Below are 21286 nucleotides of genomic sequence, written 5' to 3' on the forward strand. Positions count from 1 at the left end.
AGACACCAGCTGGGTGTCCCCCCATTCAGTTCCAACAGTTCCATCCAGTTTCCTACCTTGAAATAGCATCATATTCCCCAGGTTGAGGGGGCTCAGTCCCACAAGACTGCCCCCACTTTTTCCAATGCCAGTTGGAAGCCCCAGGTTGTTTACCTATGCTTCTGACCAAGTGGCCATACATAGAGGTTACCAAGGCCTCCTCCTTGGGTTCGATAAATTTGCTAGAGTGGCTCAACTCAGGGCAAACATTTACTGCTTTATTATGAAGGGCATTTTAAAGGATACAAATGAACAGCTACATGAAGAGATATATAGGACAAGGTCTAGAAGGGTCCTGAATGCAGGAGCTTCCATCCCCATGGAGTTGGGGTGCGCCACCTACCCAGCTCCTGGATGTGTTCTAGTTTTTCTTGGAAGCCCTCCAAACTCCGTGGAGGCTTCATTATGATTAAGTCATTGGCCGTTTGTGATCTGCTCACTCTTCAGCCCCACTCCCTTCCACTTCTCTGTGGCTACCACTTCAGTTCTGACTCCTCTACTCTCTCTTAGGCTACTGCAGTAACATAGGAACCATTTCCTTCCTTCCTCCAGTTTTCATTGTTTTCACACAACAGATTTAGAACTTCTCCAGCGACTTCTTATCACATATTAGGACAAGTCCACTGCCCTTTTACCGTGGCCTACAAGGCCATTGCCACCATTTTCTTACAGATTCTACATTAATCTTACTGTCTTTCTTGTTTGCATCAAGTTTGCCAGCCTCTTTTCTCATTAGGCCTGGCATTCTGGAATGCTTTCCTTCAACAAGTTTGGAGGGCTCATTCCTATGTCTTCATTTTGGTTTCTGCCTAAGTCACCACCTCAGAGAGGCTTTCTTTGACCACCCTACCTGAAATAGTATTCCCCACTCCATGACTTTTTATTCTGTTTTAGGGCTTTATATTTTTAGAGCACTGAGCACTGCCTGATACATTTTATATTATTCATTTGTTTATAATATGTGTTCATCACAAGAATGTAAGATCCATGAGAGCAGGGATTTTTGTTTGTCTTACTCTTGTACCTAGAAATAGTGTCTAATACAGCTTCCACATGGTGTTGAGCCTGTGGGTGCACAGAAGTCAAGAACTGAGGTTTGGGAACCTCTGCCTAGTTTTCAGATGTGTGGAAACGCCTGGGTGCCCAGACAGAAGTTTGCCGCAGGGGCAGGGCCCTCATGGAGAGCCTCTGCTAGGACAGTGCGGAAGGGAAATGTGGGGTCGGAGCCCCCACACAGAGTCCCTACTGGGGCACTGCCTCGCCGAGCCCGTGAGAAGAGGGCTACCATCCTCCAGACTCCAGAATAGTAGATCCACTGACAGCTTGCACCATGCGCCTGGAAAAGCTGCAGACAATCAACGCCAGCCTGTGAAAGCAGCCAAGAGGGAGGCTGTACCCTGCAAAGCCACAGGAGCAGAGCTGCCCAAGACCATGGGAACCCACCTCTTGCATCATCATGACCTGGATGTGAGACCTGGAGCCAAAGGAGATCATTTCGGAGCTTTAAAATTTGACTGACCCGCTGGATTTCGGACTTGCATGGACCCTATACCCCTTTTGTTTTGGCCAAGTTATCCTATTTGGAATGGCTATATTTACTCAATACCTGTACCCCCGCTGTATCTAGGGTGCCTTGTGTCAGATGCAACTTTGTACTGTGGACTTTTGAGTTAATGCTGAAATGAGTTAAGATGTTGGAGGACTGTTGGGAAGGCATGATTGGTTTTAAAATGTGAGGACATGAGATTTGGAGGGGTCGGGGCAGAATGATATATGGTTTTGATGTGTCCCCATTCAAATCTCAACTTGAATTGTATCTCCCAGAATTCCCACATGTTGTTGTGGGGGGACCCATGGGGAGGTAATTGAATCATGGGGGCTGGTCTTTGCTGTGCTATTCTCGTGATAGTAAGTCTCATGAGATTTGATGGGTTTGTCAGGTGTTTCCACTTTTGCTTCTTCCTCATTTTTCTCTTGCTGCCGCCGTGTAAGAAGTAGCTTTCACCTCCCGTCATGATTCTGAGGCCTTCCCAGCCATGTGGAACTATAAGTTCAATTAAACCTCTTTTTCTTCCCAATCTTGGGTATGTCTTTATCAGCGGCGTGAAACCGGACTAATACAGTTGTATTCCCTGTTTAGATGCTGTTAAATAATATTTCATGTAAGATAAATATCTGCCTATTAATGATATTAGGTGCATTCAGCTGCATAAGTACCTGGACATTATTCTTGGCTTTCATCTGTATCTGTCCACACTTTATCAATTATCAAGCCTTGTTTTATGTACTTTGGAAATGTATCTTAAAGTTTGTTCACTTATGACCCCTCTTTGGCCTTGGTACTTTAATTTCTTCATTTGTTAAATGGGTATATTGATACAGCCAACTTAATAGGTTTGTTGTGATGATTAAATACCTAACATATAGTATGTAAACTTTACTTATTTTTATTTTTTTTTTAATTATTTTTTGAGATAGCGCCTCACCCTGTCACCCAGGCTGGAGTGTGGTGGCGTGATCTTGGCTCACTGCAGTCTCAGCCTTCTGGGCTCAAGCCATCCTCTCATCTCAGCCCCACAAGTAACTGAGACTACAGGTGTGCGCTACCACGCCTGGCTAATATTTTGTATTTTTTGTAGAGACGGGTTTTCACCATGTTGCCCAGGCTGCTCTTGAACTTCTGAGCTCAAGTGATCCTCCTGCCTTGGCCTGCCAAAATGCTGGGATTACAGGTGTGAGCCACCATGTTGGCTTGTTACGTAAATGTTAAATGTTGCTGTCTAATGATGACCATATTTTACTATTACTGGCTCAGGTCACTATCATTGCTAAACTGGGATTTCTGTGGAGTACCTCCAGATTGATCTCCAGTGTTCCCTTTGCTTAGATTCCTCCCAGTTCTCAGTCTCCTTCACTTCAGTTTGAGCAATCTAAGGTGCATGTCTGACTGGATTGCTTTTACTTAAAATTCCCAAGTGGACTCCTTTTTGACATTGGAATAAAGTCTGTAAAATGTTTTGTAACATACCTTAAAGACTCCAGCCATTTTCTCTAAATATTCTGCCTCTTTGTTTTCAGTTTGTGGGTGAACTAGAACAATTCTGGCAGGAAACAAACTGTATTGGGTGTGACTCTACCAAGACAGATGGATAGTGAAGTGCTTTTTAATTCTTATAGTTTGGCCGTAGTAATCCTAATTTGTAAAGATTTTAGGGAGATATTAATAGCCAGATACCCATTCTAATTATAAAAATACCTTAATCAGGCATACATAGATGCAAGAGTTTCATGCTGTACTACTTGTTTGTATAATCTCCTTGAGAAACTATTTACATTATACTTAATAAGGCCACTGAATGAGGTGGTTTGCTTTTGTGAAGTTAATTAGCCAGTTAAAAGTTGAGGAACATCTAATGAAGATAAGTAACTTTAAGTCTAGAATGCTCAATTTAGAGCTCTTCTTTCTAACATATGTAACAGTTATATACCAAGGCTTATTGTCTGTTTAAAAAACCACACGTGTAGACTAAATGTATTAGCAGCTGTTTATCTTTCTGTTCTTGGTTGCAGTAGGATATGGTTCCATTCCATTTTATCCAAACAGGATATCAGATTATCCAGGAACAAGTTACAAAGAAGGGAAACTGGTTCCAGGACACATCTCTGGAAGTTACCTTGTGGACCCTGAGAATGTGTTACAGGTGTGCCAAGATCCTTTAGCCCTTGGAAGCAGGTGCCTGAGTGGGGTCTTAGCTGACTAGAGTGCCTGGGCAGACAAGAGCAGCTCCATCTTCTCTTTAGAGTGTATTATGTAAGCATTAAATCGAGGGTGTGCCGTGACGTAAGGAAAGTAGAAGCTCACCAGCCTGCTGCACTCACATAATCAGCGAGAGGGAGCATTTGCCCCTCGGTGTCTACTGCCCTTCCCGCCCTTCAGCCTCAGGTTACAGGAATAAAGAAGTTAATTAATCCCAAGTGGGGAGAGAGCCTTTGAAGAGTATTAAAAGGAGAGGAAGGAATGGTTGGAACCTGTTCCAACCAGGAACAGATGAGTAGGTCAAGCTTTATTCACTTTTAAGGAGGAAGGGATTCCTAAAGGACAAACCAAACCTGCTCTTCAGGGCGTTATAATAAAACGTTCTTAAATCCTGAGTATCTCTCATTTCTGGGAGGAGTGTCCTGCCCTTTGGGAAAAATAGCAAGAACTTCGAGCTCCCTCTAGAGGCCAGCAGTGATAAAAGAGCGTCCTAGTGGTCTGTAGGGAAATCATTGTACCTAAAGCTAAGCTACCTTTCAGCAAGAAACTATCATTTTATAGATGTATTATCCAGTAAAATGTTTTCTTATATTGGGAAGAAATTGGTGCCTTTGAAAAGAAATTTGGGTTAATCATACTCTAATTAGCTATGAGGGGCCAATTGTAAAGTTCATTTACTGTGTAGAAATACAGCTGAGAAGATCATGAAAATGGGTCATGTGACCTAACAAAATAGTATGTTCTAACCATTGGAACAAACCAGATCAAGATGAGAACCTGATTTCTGTGCTGTTTTGTGCCAGAATGTTTCGACAGTAGACCTTTGAATTGAACAGAGGTAAAGGTGATCTATAGTACCAGCTGTGTTCTCACCCACTCCTCCCCCCTCATCCGAACAAACCAGTGAGTACCAGAAGATTAATATTAGAAAATGCAAGATGCAGGCATATGTTAAAATTTCTGAGCAAGCTAACATATACAGTTTCTTTTTCAGAGCCTCAATTTACCAAATGATTCATCTGTTATTCCAGGATAGACATTTAAGTCATAACCATATATGTCAAGGAGTTAGTTATGGGTTTAACCCTTTGCTGTATTTAGCCCCTTTGTTCTCAGTATATTTATACTTCTTTATAGAACTCACTGAGAAAGTTCAATTCTAAAAACTTAGTATGAACTATAGAATGACAGAGAAGTAATTTTGTGGTAATATTAATATGTAAAAGTTGCATTCCCACCAGGAATATGTGAAAGTAATTGCCCAACACCTGCACTAAGTATTGCCTCTTTTTTAAAAAATCTTAATCATTGGAATGGTGTGTAGTGGCATATTATTTTTCTACCTTGTAGAAATCCATCTATTATCAAAGTTTCCATGGTTTTATGCAAATGGCTATCAAATATCTGTCACCTGGTTTCTCTTTCCGAGCTCTGGTAACTATTCCATAATTCCCTGATTGTTTTATTTATTTTATACAAACAGGATCGAACGTACTTTGTAACATTTTAAAAACTTGGTGATACATCGGGGACCATATTCTTAGAGATTTGTTATTTTTTTTGTACTGGGCATGTGCAAGCACATATGGCCGGACAGCGGAGGAATATTTACTGAAATAATAGTGGTTCCCTCAGAAGTGGGGCTAAGAGTGATGATTATCCTTTTTCTACAAAGTAGTTTATTTGTGAGATTAAGAAATGAAGTTAATTTTAATTAAAAACCTATGTTATGATAATCTCATTACTACAAGTGATCTTTAAAAATCATATTGTATATAAACACATCTGATACATAATTTGCAATTTGCATGAATCTGCTAAATGACTGTTCCAGTGGTGGGATTTCAGGGTTTCTTACACTTTATTTTTTGTGAATTGGTTAGTTTATAGTGATAATTGTATCTTTTTTTTATGAACATAATGCCATCTTGAATATTTACATATTTAGATTCCTATGAAACTTTTTAAAGTACTTTTATTGCAGTACTGATTTTAAGGTTCCTAAGTGGTTGATTTAACCATTGGCTATTAATCTTTAGCTATTTTATTGTGGTTAGACAGTATGGCCTTTATAATTTGATTTCTTGGAGTTCTCTGTGACTCTTAATTGTATACCTTTTTAGAAGAAATATATTAAACTTTTAATTTGGTATAATTTTTCTGTGTGTGTATTTGTCAGTTGTATTTTTTAGGTGTCTCTCTCTTCTCCCTCCCAGCTCCCATCACTGTTCCTGTCTTCTACATGTTTATCAACTCCTTATTCCTAATAACCCTGAAATTGTAAAGTTAAAATCTACATTGGGCATAAAAATTTATGACTGTAACATTCTCACCATACCTTTTATCTACCTACCTACACAGTATAAAACCCCTTTTTCCTATTGAATTCTTTTTTAAAAAATTTCACCAGACTTTGGGGACATCATCTGTATTTATTAGGCATGGGTCAAGTAGGCTAGCTATTTGGCAGTTTGCAGGACAGTTTTGAACAAGAAAAATTGTTCGATGGTCTGCATAGCTTAGAATATACTGCCAAATGTTCATGATGCTGGAAAAAAGCTTGGTTATTTTCTAAGCCTACAAACTAACTGTTTTACTTACCAAGGGTTTTTTCGGGGGATAGAGGCCACGACTTTTTGTACTAAAGTTTACTATGTAAATCAAGGGAATATTATACTTTGAAATGTTGGGATTTTTTTTTTTTTTTTTTACAAAGAATCCTTCACAATTTTGCAAAATCACATCACTACTGCAATGCTGCTAATGGATTTTGAGTTGGGGGTACTATATACCCGTTTAAGTCTACATTTAACACTGAACCCTTCGTGTTGAGTACTCTGCATACCGTGTCATCATACCTTGAGTATTTACATTTAGTCATCATGTTTTCAAATAGTCCCGCCCTGCCCCTTCCCAGGACTGCAGTGATACTTACGTTAGAACACTTGATGTTATCCCACAGGTCAGGTCTTGGTTACTTTTTCTTCCTGTCTTTGCTTTATTTTGTTTTGATTATAGGGTAGTTCTTCAACTTCTTGATATTTTCCACTACAGTATTTAATCTGTTAGTCCTATCCAGTGTATCTTTCTCTTCAAATAGTATGTCTTTTTATTTTTAGTCACATTTTTGTCTTTCGTCTTTTATTTCTCATCATGTTGATGACTTATTCTTTTTTCTTTTTTTTTTGAGACACAGTCTGGCTCTGTCGCCCAGGCTGCAGTGCAATGGCACAATCTTGGCTCACTGCAACTTCCAGCTCCCGGGTTCAAGCGATCTTCCCACGTTCAAGCAATCCTCCCACCTCGACCACCCGAGTAGCCAGGACCGCAGGAGCACACTACAGCGCCTGGCTAATTTTTTTGGTTTTTTAGTAGAGACAGAGTTTCACCACGTTGGCCAGGCTGGTCTCAAACTTCTGACCTCAAGTGATCCACCCACCTCAGTGCTGGGATTGCAGGTGTGAGCCACTGTGCCTGGGCAATGATTTATTCTTGATCATACGGAGCATATTTACAAAAGCTGTTTTTGGTCCGTGTCTGCTAGGACCTTAATTCTTTCATTTTTGTCACTTCTGGCTCTGTTTACATTGGTTTTTCTTCTGATTATGGGTTGTATTTTCCTGCTTGTTTATATTCCTGGTAATTGCGGATTGGAAACCAGACAGTGTGAATTTACATTGTAGAGTGTTGGATTTTGTTCTAGCACATAGTTAAGATACTTGGGATAGATTTGATCTTTTCCAAGGATCAAATGTTTGTTGTTAAACTTTCTTAGGACAAGTTTAGTCTTTAGTGCTGATTTAGCCTGATTACTAAGGTGTGACACTCTTCTGAGAACTCTACCTGCTGCTGGGGATTTCTCTTCTCTGGCTGGTGGGGACCCTAATTTTTCAGAGCCCTCATATGTCACTTCATAGATGCCCGTATCAGTATTCAGCCAAAGATTCCAAGTGAGCCGCCTGTAGATACCTTTTTTGGGGTACTCTGCCTTTACGTTGTGGCTGCTTTAACTTTCTGGCCTCTGGATTCTTCATAACTCTTACCATGCTGTCTTGGTCCTTCCAGTCAGTAAGCAAGAGCTACTACAGGGATCACTTTCTTTTCCTTTCTAAGAGTCTCCAACCCACATTCATTGTCTGTTGTCTGAAAAACAGTTGTTTCATGTATTCTTTTCAGTTTTCTAATCTTTCACAGCAGGACAATAAATTCAGGTTATCTTAACTCCATTGTGGCCAGAAACAAGACCAGTTACCAGATTTTTAATTTTGATTTTTATCTTTTACTTTAACCTCTTGAAAGCAGTAGTAGTAAAAATTACACATTTTTATTGGGTACTTTTTCTGAATACCTTTGTTTATGTAGTCTTAGTGTTCTTCATCTTTGTCTTTTTTACTGAAATATAATAAAAAGTAGAGGAGACTGATTACCTAGTAGAGCTTTATGGGAAGTCAAATGTTATTTATAGAAAGATGCGAGTTATTATAGCCAACTTGATAAGGGCATTTTCTTCCAGGTATGAACATTTAATTTCGTATTAGAATACTACGTTGGCAGCCCCATTTGTTTGTAGATACTTGCTCTTTACACAAATGCAGCCCTTTGTGACAGTATTTGGAATACAGAATTTTAAGAAAGAGTGTTTTATGAGTTTTAACCTTTTAAATTGTTACTATTTGACTGTAGAGCCTAATTATATTGAGGGAAATAACAGAATAGGGTTTGTCAGCATCTTAAGGAATGGATCCTAGGTCAGCTGTTGCAAATGGCACTTTCAGGAATCTGTAAATCAGTTGGTTGGTTAAAAATACTTAAACAGGCCAGACGCAGTGGCTCACGCCTGTAATCCCAATACTTTGGAAGCTGAGGCGGGAGGATCACTTGGCCAGGAATTCAAGAGCAAGCTGGCCAACATAGTGAAACCTTGTCTCTACTAAAAATACAAAAAAAATTAGCTGGATGTCGTGCACACCTATAATCCCAACTGCTCAAGAGGCTGAGGCAGGGAGAATTGTTTCAACCCAGGAGGCAGAGGTTGCAGTGAGCTGAGATCATGCCACTGCACTCCAGCCTAGGTGACAGAGCAAGACTCTTTTGTCTCAAAAAAAAAAAAAAAAAAAAAAGAAGATACAAATTGATATCAAAATATCTTTTGAAAAAAATACTTAAGCAATTCCTCTCACTTGTTTCCTCCCCTCATTTTTATTTTTTTAAAATGGGCATTTACATATTAACTTGGTCTTTATGTCTCATAATTAATGCTGTAATTGTTTATTTTGCCTGAGGATACTCCTTTGATTTTCTTAAGCATTTACTGAATCCTTTATTGGTTAATGCTTCATCTGTAGGGATTACAATGCTTTCTCTTAGCCACATTAGGGGGTAGAATTTAGAATGTGTATCACCCAGTCCCTTGAATGTAGCAGGTGCTGAATAAATACTTAAAAGTTGTAGGGACAGGCAGTAACTGTAATGTGGTCATTTATAAGTAGTATAAAGTTGATGTTGCCTGGCTCTAAATATTTTACTAAACACAGACATTTTGACAATGAAAAAGAGGCAATAAACTGAATACTTACACATTATCCCTTTATTCGGCATCCAGAGATTTATAGAATTCTGTGCTGCCACCTTATCCCTATGGTGCTAAATATGAATCCTGAGTCTGACAGTTGATCACTGTGTGATTTTTCTTAGGCAGGTTAATCACTCTAATTTGTTCTTCTATACATTGAAAATGATATGCATATTACAGTGATGTTATAAAGATTAAGAGAGAATAAATGCCCGCTTAGCACAATGTTTGACACATTTTGGTTGTAACATCTGTATATGCTTTGGCATTAGTTTGATATGACTTTGTGTTATTTTAATGCCAGTATCCAGTTAATATAAAGCAGAGTTTGGCAAACATTTTCTGCAAAGGGCCAGATAGTAAATGTTTTCAGTCTGTGCCGTCTATTCAACTTTTATGGGCATGGCTAAGTTCCAGTAAAGAATTATTTACAAAAACAGGTTGTGGGCCATTGTTTTCCAACCTGTGACTAGAGGTAACTTTTGTATTTCTTTGTCTTTTTTGTTTTTGTTGCTGTTTTCATTTGACAGCTTTGGTACAATGTATTTCTTAACTATTGAGTGTTTCAAATACCTTCAGCTATATTAAAAATTATATAGGTAATACAGTTATAACCCTCTTTGCACTAACTTTGATTAATTTCTTTCGAATCACTTATTTGAGACATAGTCCTCAAGTGGAATTATGAAATCAAAGAGTGACTCCGTAAAGTGCCTCACAACACAAGAGCTGAGGTATTTAGGGAATGCCAAGGCGACTAATAATTAGTCATTTAATGGATAGTAATTATTACTTACACCCATTTATATATACTATTTATGAATTTCCCCTTGCTGATTTTTATACTGAGAGTTACATTTTTGAACCTTTGGCTGTATGTGTTCTATTCTGTGTATTACAGTACATAAGAAACAGAAGATAGGTGGCAATAAGGAAACGGCCTTATGAAGTAAAAACCGACCAATGACACTGTTGTCATTCCCACTACCAGTTGCTCTTCCACTCACAAAAGAAAGCAATTATTTCACCTTCTAAGAGTGAAACCTGCCTGGGTGCTGACAGTTTAGAAAGAGGGGGTGGAAAAAGTAAGAATTTCATTCTGTATAATAAATTACCAATCCCTTGGTTTGCACTAATAGTGTATAGATAAAATTTAAGAACATTACATTACTTTTTTTAACAAAAATATTCTTATGGCTTTTAAATACTGCCTTTATATCGCACAATTTGGAAATCAATGTGTATCTAAAATTGCTGGATTGACTTAATGCATAGTAGGGCAGTGGACTAATGTTCCGAAAGGTCCTTCTTTATTAACTGTATTAGAATGTTCTTTTGTAAGATTAATACAGGCATTTTTCATTGTAAAATAACATTGTAATTGGTCATAGGACAGATTTTTCCTTTTAAAGAAGTTGTTTGTTCTTTGGCATTTTGGTGGTGGTGGTTTGTGAGAATATAACTCAACTGATGTGCTATACTAAGCCATGCACAAATTCGGTATGATAGCTCTGACAGTGATGTCAGTTTTTGCTTTTAAAAAACATGATTCACAGTGCATTGTTTAAAGGTGCAGAATTCTCAAGTTCCAGCATTCTTGGGTTTGCAGTAAAAGTCAGTATCCGGCCAGGTGCGGTGGCTCACGCCTGTAATCCCAGCATTTTGGGAGGCCAAGGTGGGCAGATCACGAGGTCAGGAGATTGAGACCATCCTGGCTAACACGGTGAAACCCCGCCTCTACTAAAAATACAAAAAATTAGCCGGTTGTGGTGGTGGGTGCCTGTAGTCCCAGCTACTCAAGAGGCTGAGGCAGGAGAATGGCGTGAACCCAGGAGGCGGAGGTTGCAGGGAGCCAAGATCGCACCACTGCACTCCAGCCTGGGCGGCAGAGTGAGACTTCATCTCAAAAAAAAAAAAAAAAAAAAAAAGTCAGTATCCACTCTAATGTTTTAGACCTATGCTGTCCAGTCTGGTAGCCGCTAGCTACATATGGGTATCAGAACATGAGAAGAATATTTTCTAAGAGTAGATTATTTTCTAAAAACCTGGATACCAGTATTTAGCCAGCCCTGTTTGGGTATAGCATGAAATGGTATCCCTGTTTGCAGGACTGTGCTTCCTCACTTTTTGCATTTCATGGCATTCCTAAAAAGCAGTAATGTTTGTATGGCACACTGGGATACACAGCCGAGGATGTTTACAACTAGGGCTTACCGATCTGAGTGCTCTGCAGCACCAGGCAAGACCGTACCCCATTCTTGGCATGCCGGTATACAGTGGCACATACGGTACAAAGCTGCTTCAGCGTGCTCCCTATAACTCATTCCTGGATGTTTTTCTTGGTCTATGAGCAGAATTTGAATTCATTCTCCCTTCTTATTTCATCATTTTTATATGTCGTATTCCCAGTGAGACTGTGAGACACTGGCATTTCACAACTTAGAAAAACTTCCAAAGCATCATCCATAAACTTAGAGATTTAGTGAGTAACTGTGTATATGATCTTTCTTTTCTTTTTTGTTTAAGGGAGAAAGGAGGAAGGAACACCATGACATAGTGATATATTTAAATTCTGTTTTACAAACCAGGAAAATAGTTTTCCTACCAGAAATATGATTACATTAAATATATGCGGTACAAAAATCACAGCAAAGAGACCATGAATCTGTCCATCTACCCCTTTCCGAAATAAAATTACTGTACACTATTCAGATAGAAAGTGACTTGGTTGGCTGTTTCTGAAACTTTCTGTTTATTGGCTTTTGGCAAGATAAATAGTAACAAACACCAGTGTCTTAAGAAAATCTAAAAATTGGTAATCCATGTACCCACTATTTATTTCCCTCAAGGATTTTACAGTGAGTTGACTTTTGTGGTGTAAATCTTTGGTTCTTGTCCTTTCCTGATGTCCAGCCACTTGCTGTTTGGGCCAGTTGTTTCTAGGATTCCTCACCCTACCTACACAAGGGCCCCTCTTAAAATTCTTCACCCTTGCTACAAAACTAGTTCACTGCTAAACACATACCACATCACTGTACGCTAAAAAATGTCACCATAAAATAATTGTTCCTGCCATAAGAAGTGATACATTATTGGAGCAAATGTCTTGTTTCTGTTGCATATTGCAGTCAAGTCTTTTTCTTCTCCCCACACACCCTTTACCTTCCTCTTCCATTCGCATGTTCAGTGATTATATTATAACTGGTTGTGTGAGTCCCCTGTCTTCAGTTTGGAATATTGTACCTACAATTATTACTCGATTCTTGTTCTGTCTTCTCATAATAAAATAGGTAAGGGCTGGGTGTTGTGTTTTGTGGTTCATGCCTGTAATCCCAGCACTTTGGGAGGTCAACGCAGGAGGATTGCTTGATGCCAAGAGTTTGAAACCAGCCTGGGCAACATGGCAACACCCTGTCTATAAAAAAATAAAAATAAAAAAAGTAGACTGGCATGGTGGTCCCCAACTATAGTCCCAGCTACTTGGGGAGCTGATATGGGAAGGTTGCTTGAACCCGGGAGGTCAAGGCTGCAGTGAGGTATGGTTGAACCACTGCGTTCCAGCTGGTGCAACAAAGCGAAACCCCATCTCAAAAAATAATAAATTGGCGTGGAATGTGCCTTCCCACCCCACCCCTCAGTCTCAAATCTCAGTTGTTTTACTGTAACTGTCCTTACTGACTTAATCATCTCTAGGTTTTATGTGTTCAGTTCACTTAAGGAATATTAAGGTTTCTTCCTTATTAGAAATTGAGCCCAGCTGGGTATGGTAGCTTTTGCAAACTTCCAGCAGTTTGGAAGGCTGAGGTGGGAGGATCACTGGAGGCCACAAGCTCGAGACTACGCTGAGCAACATAGCGAGACCCTGTCTCTACAAAAAATTTTTTAAAAATTAGCCAGGTATAGTGGTGCATGCCTGTAGTACCAACTATTCAAGAGACTGAGGTGGGAGGATTGCTTGAGCCCAGAAGTTCGACATGATTGCACCACTGCACTCCAGCCTGGTCAAAAGGCCTTTTTTTTTTTTTTTTTTTTTTAAGACTCTTAAGAAAAAAAAAAAAGTCCATCCTGCACCAAACCTACCCGTCTAACTTTACTGCTTAGCAGAGAGCATAGTCAGGCTAGTCACGCCATGGTCCTTGACATCTCCCTTACTAAGTGACAGTTGTAACAGCTCATCAGCCTGACAAGGAGTTGTAATTAATTTAGGTGGATGCAACAATTTGGACCTGGGAAAGAGATAAAATAAGTAATGGGCAACTCGGGCCATTATTCCACTGAGTCGAACAGGAGAATGAGTCTGGTATTGGTTTCAGATGTGAGCATTTCACCAAGCTGAGAGCATATTCTAGAGATCAAAGATAGGTATTTTGGTACAGCAAGACTTTATATTCAAATTAACTAGTTCATTTGATGGTTAGGCTAAAAAAAAAAACCAGCAAATTATCAATGCTGTAGGGAAAATTATCTGAGCTGGACTTACGAGAAAGAATTTGTGTCTTCAGAGTGTCTGTGTGAGGGATTTGAATTTAAAGATAATCTTGACTCTGTATGCTTGTATTATTATTTGATTTTAGAGCCTAACCCTCAAATTTGATTCAATATTTTTTGTCTGCTACTCTTTGCTCCTACTTATCTCCCCAGTTGTACTCTAATGTGCTTTAAGTGCAGGGACTTCGTATATTTTTAATCCTTTATTCGCTGTAGAAGTCAGTAGTATAGTACAGAACTCCTAATCAAATCACTCCTAATCAAATGACTTCTCAGTACTTACTGGTGTTTGGCTTTATGTACTAGTCCAGTATATTCAGTTTTATGCCTTTTGTGTTACTTAGGTAAGCAGTTACTTAGGTAACCACTGTGGTGTAGCCAGGGGTTTTTTAACCTGGCGTTGAGGTGTTGTCCAAACGCTCTGAGATAATATGCACATTTTTATGAGCACTTAAATATGTGCAATTTCGTGGGAGAGCATTTGTAACTTTTTGGTAGATTCTGAAAGAGTTCAAAAAGATTAAATGCCTTGGACCTAGACAATGGAGGAAGCAAAGAAAGCTTTTCAAAATCTGGGCTTTAAAAAATTGCTAAAATAAAATTATGAAATGCAGTGCTGGGTAGGTTATTGGTAAAATACATGTCAGTAAATTTAAAATTTTAAAGTATATATATCGTCAGATTCTTAAATTGTTAACAGTGAGCCACTGTAGACCAGAGGATGGCTGTTTTATAAAGCTGACTTATTTTAAATGCATATGATAGGGGCTTTTCTAATTCAGCTTAATGCTTTATAGTGAAGAACTTCTTAATGACACAGTGGTGAATTGTACCATGTTATTGCTCTATCTTATGCCCATTTCTGTAATTTAGACTTTTTTTCCTTAGGAAAAGGGCTCTAGTGTGAAAAACCAAGAAAAAAAACTTGACAGTTTTCTTTGATCGGGACTGTGAAGTCAGCACTGAGCTGGTAGAATCCATGTGACGTGACTGATTCTAGTGGTCCTGCAGTGTAGGGGAGCTGGAGGAGCCGTGCACATTGAAGTCACATAGCACGAAGCATTTCTGCTATAAAAAAGCGGGATCTATTTGCAAACATTTGTTTGAAGCCATGATCTTGAATTTATGACTTAAAATTCCATCTAAAAGTGTTTTTACATTTAAAATTCCCTCTCCTTGTTAGTAATATGTGCCTTTATTATAGATGATTATTTGCATTTGCATAAACAAGCTTATCAAATGTATATAAGAAAATTGGCAAGATAATGTTTAAGGGTGCTATCAGAATGATTCACAAATTGTTGGTTTCTTTGCATTCACAAATTTAGTGAAATGTTAATAAACTATTATTTGTTGTATTCTCTGTTAAAATAGTTTCATACTGGTTTATTCTGAGGAGAATTTTTATTAGTGGATCAAAATATTTATGAAAGAACTTCAGATTCATATTATTTCCGATGGGTGGTTGATGTACTTCAAAGATATACTTCATAGACTTGGAATGTTTGGGAAGACATGCTAAGTTCTGAAACTAGTGAGTCGGGAAAGAAAAACTAATACCTTTTTTTGTTTTGTCTCAATTATACAGCAGATATAATTTCTACAGTAGAATTTAATCATTCTGGAGAATTACTAGCAACAGGAGATAAAGGTGGTAGAGTCGTCATCTTTCAACAGGAGCAGGAGGTAAGTGTTTAAAGTTTATTGTCTAAATTTCAGTTTGATCTTAGGACTAGAGTTTGTTGCACTGGAGAATCTCATCAGAGGATGTTGGAATTTTAAAAGAAGTGTGTGTTTATTGAATACAATGTCCAATATATAGACAGCTCTGGTTCTCTTAGCTTTGTATGTGTGCATGTGTGTACATAAGCGTATGTTGTTTTGGTTTAAAAACATAACACTAATTGTAAAAATACTTGATTAGAGAAGGGGGTGGAAAGTGATGGAGTAATCCAAGATTTTAACGGTTTTGAAGCCTTGGCCCTTCATTATAATTTTTCCTTTGAAACTCCTTAAAGCAAAGTTGCTTTGACTTCTTCTCACTGCTTGGTTTACTTTGTACAATTGAGGGGTGAGAGGCTAGTTTAAAGAAAAAGCAGCTCAATTATTTTGATGTCAGTTCATACTAATACTGTTACAGTGATTTAAATGTAAAGGTTTAAATGACAGTTGCATGTACATGCATGTAAAGTAACTTAAAAGTGCAGTGCTAGCTTTTTGAAGAAAGAGAAAATTGCAGAATCGGTAATTAAAGTGGGCTTTTGTTTTGTTTTTCTTACAACTTAGGCACACTTCTAAATTTAATTGACCAGATTTCTCACTAAAAATTTTTTGCTAAACAAAATTTGTCACACTTGGTTTTTTCTTATTCATTCTCTCCTTCCATTTGTAGATCAGAGTTTAACCATTAAAATCAGTTGTTTTGAAACATTCTGCCCCTATTTATAATATATTTAAAAAGTTTAAAGTAATGTGGATAAATTGCAGGGTTTTACAAATACATGTCTAAATCATAACACAGAGTTAGGTTTTAAAGGATTGTGAAATTCCTTAAATAAGCAAAGAATCTAGTAATAATACTACTACTTTGCACTTCTATAGCGCCTTTGACCTGAGGATCTCAAAGTGCTTTACAAACACTAATGAATTAATCCTCACAACACCCCAGTGAGGTAGGTAATTTAATTTTAAAAGAAATGATTAATAGTGTCTGATTAGAAGATGCACAAACACTAAATATGTCTTTTATTATTATTTTTTTTTTTTGGTTGGAAGAAAATATGAAAATAAGGCTCAAGCTTTGCTTGACAAAGAATGGTCTCGTGGGAAGCGGGGGGCTAAATCAGTTTTCTGTTTTTAAGTAGCCAAAAACTTGACCATAAGAATCTTGACATACTTAGAGTTGACATGGAACCTTACATTATAATTTCATTATAATTTCCCTTTATTTACTAACGAGAAAGTCAAGATATAAATAGATTACTTTATTACTTAGTGGCAGAACTAACAAGCAGAACCTGAACTTTTGACGTGTCATTTTTCAGTGTTCTTTGCTGTTTTTCATGCTAGATAACCAAAATGTGAAAGTTTTTATCCAGAGTTTAGAGCAGACCTTCCCATAGGTGTTCTCTGCCCTTGAATGTATTTTTTACTGAAAGTTATTGACTCTCTACACTTTACTTTTATTTTAAAGAAAAGTGTTTGAGAAAAACTCGTAAAAATTGATTTTGCCCTAGGCTTAACATTCTGAGGGTTTCAGAAAGTCCTCATTTTTAATGAGGGCATTGTGTCATTGTCAATTCTAAAATACAAGTTTGTCAATTAAAAGCTAAGTTGGAAGTATTTTGCCTGAGAATGAAGTCATTTTCATCTCCTGTGGTCGTTTGTTGTCCAAGTCAAAATCAAGTGTGGAAAAAATGGCTGAAAATTGTTTTAATTGGGGGAAATGTTTGTTTTAATATGGGTTTAGTAATGTAGTCAGAATATTAGTATTTAGTATTTTCCTAAAGGCTGTTAGTAATACATTGATTTGTAATTAAATTCCAAATTTAATAGTTAACTGAAATTACTCATTTACTTGTATTAGAAAATAAGACAAAATTATTTTAAAGGTAATCATTTCCCGTGATTCTTTTCTGAAATCCCACTGAAGATTCTAAAGTGCTAGTACTTTAACTACATTTTCTTGTAAGAAGAAATGAGCAAAATAACTTTTTGAGAAGGGCCATTGATAGGAAAAATAGGACCTCCTTTTCGTGTGCCTCATTCTTCTTAACTATATTTAAGAATTCAAGACGGAGAGTTTTGTAGAAACTCAGTAACATGTCTTTTGAGAATTACTTAGTGGTGTAAATATCAGCATGTTTTTAAGTGATAGATTAAATAAAGATGATGATGGTGATTGACTCTTCACTCCTGAAACTTGATCTTGACTATTAATTTGGTGTGTTTTGCCTATTTAATTTTCTACATTTTAAAGCCCTGTCTTATATTAGAGTTTCTAATACAGTGTTGTCTTCAGAATCTATGTCATTGGTCATAAATATGTATACTTGACACTTACAGGCACCTTTGTTTCAATACCTAATGTAATTGAATGAGATTTTATGAATTCACATGTATATATCTGTAAGATAGTGTTACAGTTTGAAAAGTGAAAGAAATAGTCCTTTCCTAATTTGTAGATAAAATCCAAATTATTTGACAAGGTTATATTGCTTCATTTAGTAGCAAAAATCAGATTAGGATTTGGGTCTCCGATTTTCAATCCAACTATTATATGTTCATTCCAGAGTATACTGGTGCCTAATGTTTCTTAGACTCTCATAATGGTGCTAGCCTTGTTTGCAGAATACACTGGCATTTGATCTATTGTGGCTTTATTCTCTTACCTAGTGGCAGGGTTCCTTCTTAAACTTGACTTTACTGGAGACCAAAATATCTCCACCCACTCACTTTTATTGTCTTTACTTGGAAGAAGAAAAGATCACATAACAGCAACAGAGAACTTGGCACATCAGACTTTGACATCTGTAACCCCTCATGTCTGCCTCATTTATTTTACCCTTCAGAAGTAGCTAGTCTCCTTCCTGTGATCCAGGCGGGTATCTGTGTCCTCTTGCTGCCTGTCCATTTATTCCCCAATCATAACATAAAGAAACTGAGTAGTCATTCAGAGGCTCTTCATTTGGTTTGAGTATGTTTCAGACTGATAATTGTTCAATATTTTTAGCTGTCATTTAATAGCATTGTTATAACTAATATATTTGTATAGATATTCTGCTACATGGAATCTCTGTTGTAGAATCAGGGCACCTAAAGAAATTGAGGCACACAAGTAAAGTGATTTCCCTGATGTAATCACAGCCATCATGTGATCAGAGTCCAAAATTCTGATATCAAATCCAGTGTTCTTTATAGCATGACCTGATATAAGTGACCCATGTTATTTTTATAGCTTCTAATAGCTTTTGACAGCAAAGTAAATGATAGGGTATATTCTTTTTGTTAATGAAAATATTAATACAGGGTTTTGAGGGGAAGAGTCCAAACAGCTATTAAAGTGGATAATGATATTCTCTAGGTTTTAGGGATTTTTGTTGTTTCCATGGGTGCTCAAATCAGGTGATTAGCAGTTGTCAAAGTAGCTGGTTTCCTGCTGACTTGGGTTGCTCAGACCTTCAGTTTCTCTGAGACTTTGTGATGTACCCTGTAAAGTAGTGTGAGTGTGTGGGTGCTGGATTAAAGGGACAGCTAAGGCGGAAGGTGAGGAGGGAGGTTGTACCTCTTTTCACTTCTTTTTATAATCTTTCTAGGTTGGTATGGGGCCTTCGATTTTTGTTTTCTAGGGCTGCTGGTAACTTTCCTGGATTTCATACCCTCTGGCTTTTTTTATTCTTAATGTAGTATTCCCAAAATTTCTTAACAGGATACAGAAGAAACCTTAAAAAGCATGCTTTCCACAAAAGATGGATAGTATTGTTAATATGATAGTATTCTCTTTCTAAATTATGTATGGCTCAAAATGTTTGCATGTATTTAAAATGCAGATTTCTGGGTTGGGGGCCGCAGCTCATGCCTGTAATCCCAGAACTTTGGGAGGCTGAGGTGGGTGGATCACTTGAGGGCAGGCTGGCCAACATAGTGAAACCCTGTATCTAATAAAAATATAAAAATTAGCTGATCCTGGTGGCACATACCTGTAATCCCAGCTATGTGACTGAAGTATGCGGATCACTTGAACCTAGGAGGCGGAGGTTGCAGTGAGCTGATGATGGTGCCTTTGCACTCCAGCCTGGGAAACAGAGTGAGACTGTCTCAAAAACTAATAAAAATAAATAAATAAATAAAACGCAGCTTTCCATCCTGCTCCTCAAGATTACTAAATCAGAATATGTATGTTTATGGTGCATTCATAGAATATAAGAGCTAAAATTTATAGGGCTTTCTAGGGATTCTTAACTTCTTTGTTGTTGTCCCATGGATTCCTTTGATAGCCTGGTAAATCGTATAGACTTCTTTTTTTTTGAGACAGAGTCTCGCTCTGTCTCCCAGGCTGGAGAGGCTGGAGTGCAGTGGCGCGATCTCAGCTCACTGCAGCCTCCGCCACCAGGGTTAAAGTAGTTCTCCTGCCTCAGCCTCCTGAGTAGCTGGGACTACAGGTGCACACCACCACACCTGGCTAATTTTTGCATTTTTAGTAGAGATGGATTTCCACCATATTGGCCAGGATGGTCTCGATCTCCTGACCTCATGATCCACCCGCCTCATGATCCACCCACCTCGGCCTCCCAAAGTGCTTAGCGTGAGCCACCGTGCCTGGCCAGAATGTTTTAATTGCATAAAATATTTAAGATTATAAAGGTTGAAATAATTTACCAAAATACTCATAATTGAGTAATGTATGTTTTAAGTGGATAACAGCTGGATTATGATATTAAAATGTCATTTCTGTGTGACAGAGTCACAAGAATTGCTAATACTATATACAGTTTGTTACCTGTGCCCATAATCAAAAGAAATGCTGAAATTTAGCTGGAGGTTAGTGAAAATAAATGTGTACATTTCCCCCCTGGCCATGCAGGCTTACAAAATCCCTGGGTTCTGTCATTGGACCCTTGTGTCCATGAGCCCTCAATTTTTAACCCCTGGTAGTGCAGTCTCCTTTTGCCAGCTGGGGGCCCAGGTACCAGATTACCCATCCAAAGTCATACAGTTAATAAGGAAGTGATCCCTTACTGCAGAAGCCACACATCCTGATTTCTACTTCATGGCTTTGCCCACTCTGACCTGGATATAGTAGCAGCAGTTTATGTGCTAGGACCTCTGCCAAGATCCCTAAATCTTACTTAATCGTCACAGCAAAATAACAAGATGTATGTATGCTTACTATATCTTGATGTATTACAAATTTATAAATAAAATGAGATTTGGAGAGGATAAGTAATATTTCCAATATCACTCTGCTAGGTAAGTGGGTAAAAGCTAATTCTGTATAAATTTGGATGAGTATTCACAGTGCTGGCTATTGATATTAAAATGAAAAAAAACTTTAATCCTGTTTGGTGTAATGAGCCTAATTGTTAGAAATCACACAGGAAAATCAGTCTTATTACTTTATACCTAGTGAGGAAAGGACGTGATCCTTAGACTTTTTAATATGAGCTATTGAGTGATCTGTTTTCTGTCATAGGTGTTAGAGGGGAAAATGGACTGAGAGTTGAACAACCTTGGTTCTAGTCCTGGTATTCATTCATGCATTTGCCCAGCCATCTCTTCTTCTTCAGCCTTTTAGTGTCCAGATTTCTGTCCAGACTGCCATCAGATTCTTGTCAGCTACCTGTTAATCTTTTGGGGCTCCTTAGGGTATTACATTTTCCAAAAGCAAAATATCATGTATTTTAAATATTTAAAATATGAGCTCAATGGGT

General features: G+C 37.9%; 1 protein-coding gene across 3 annotated transcripts in view; it reads left to right on the forward strand.

Annotated features, from left to right (window-relative positions):
• Positions 1 to 21286, forward strand: part of PPP2R2A (protein phosphatase 2 regulatory subunit Balpha) — a 134751-nt gene that overhangs the window by 87729 nt on the left and 25736 nt on the right. For 2 of the 3 annotated variants that reach the window (XM_058433426.1, XM_032144494.2), the window contains exon 3: positions 15445 to 15542. Coding sequence is in view for 2 of the 3 variants with exons in the window: in XM_032144494.2 (XP_032000385.1) it covers positions 15445 to 15542 (98 nt within the window). In the remaining variant the exon portion in view is untranslated. The remainder of the gene's footprint in view (positions 1 to 15444; positions 15543 to 21286) is intronic. The other variant, XM_032144495.2, reaches the window with a different exon arrangement.

Source organism: Hylobates moloch, unplaced genomic scaffold (assembly GCF_009828535.3).
Source record: "Hylobates moloch isolate HMO894 unplaced genomic scaffold, HMol_V3 SCAFFOLD_22, whole genome shotgun sequence".
Taxonomy (NCBI): Eukaryota; Metazoa; Chordata; class Mammalia; order Primates; family Hylobatidae; genus Hylobates; species Hylobates moloch.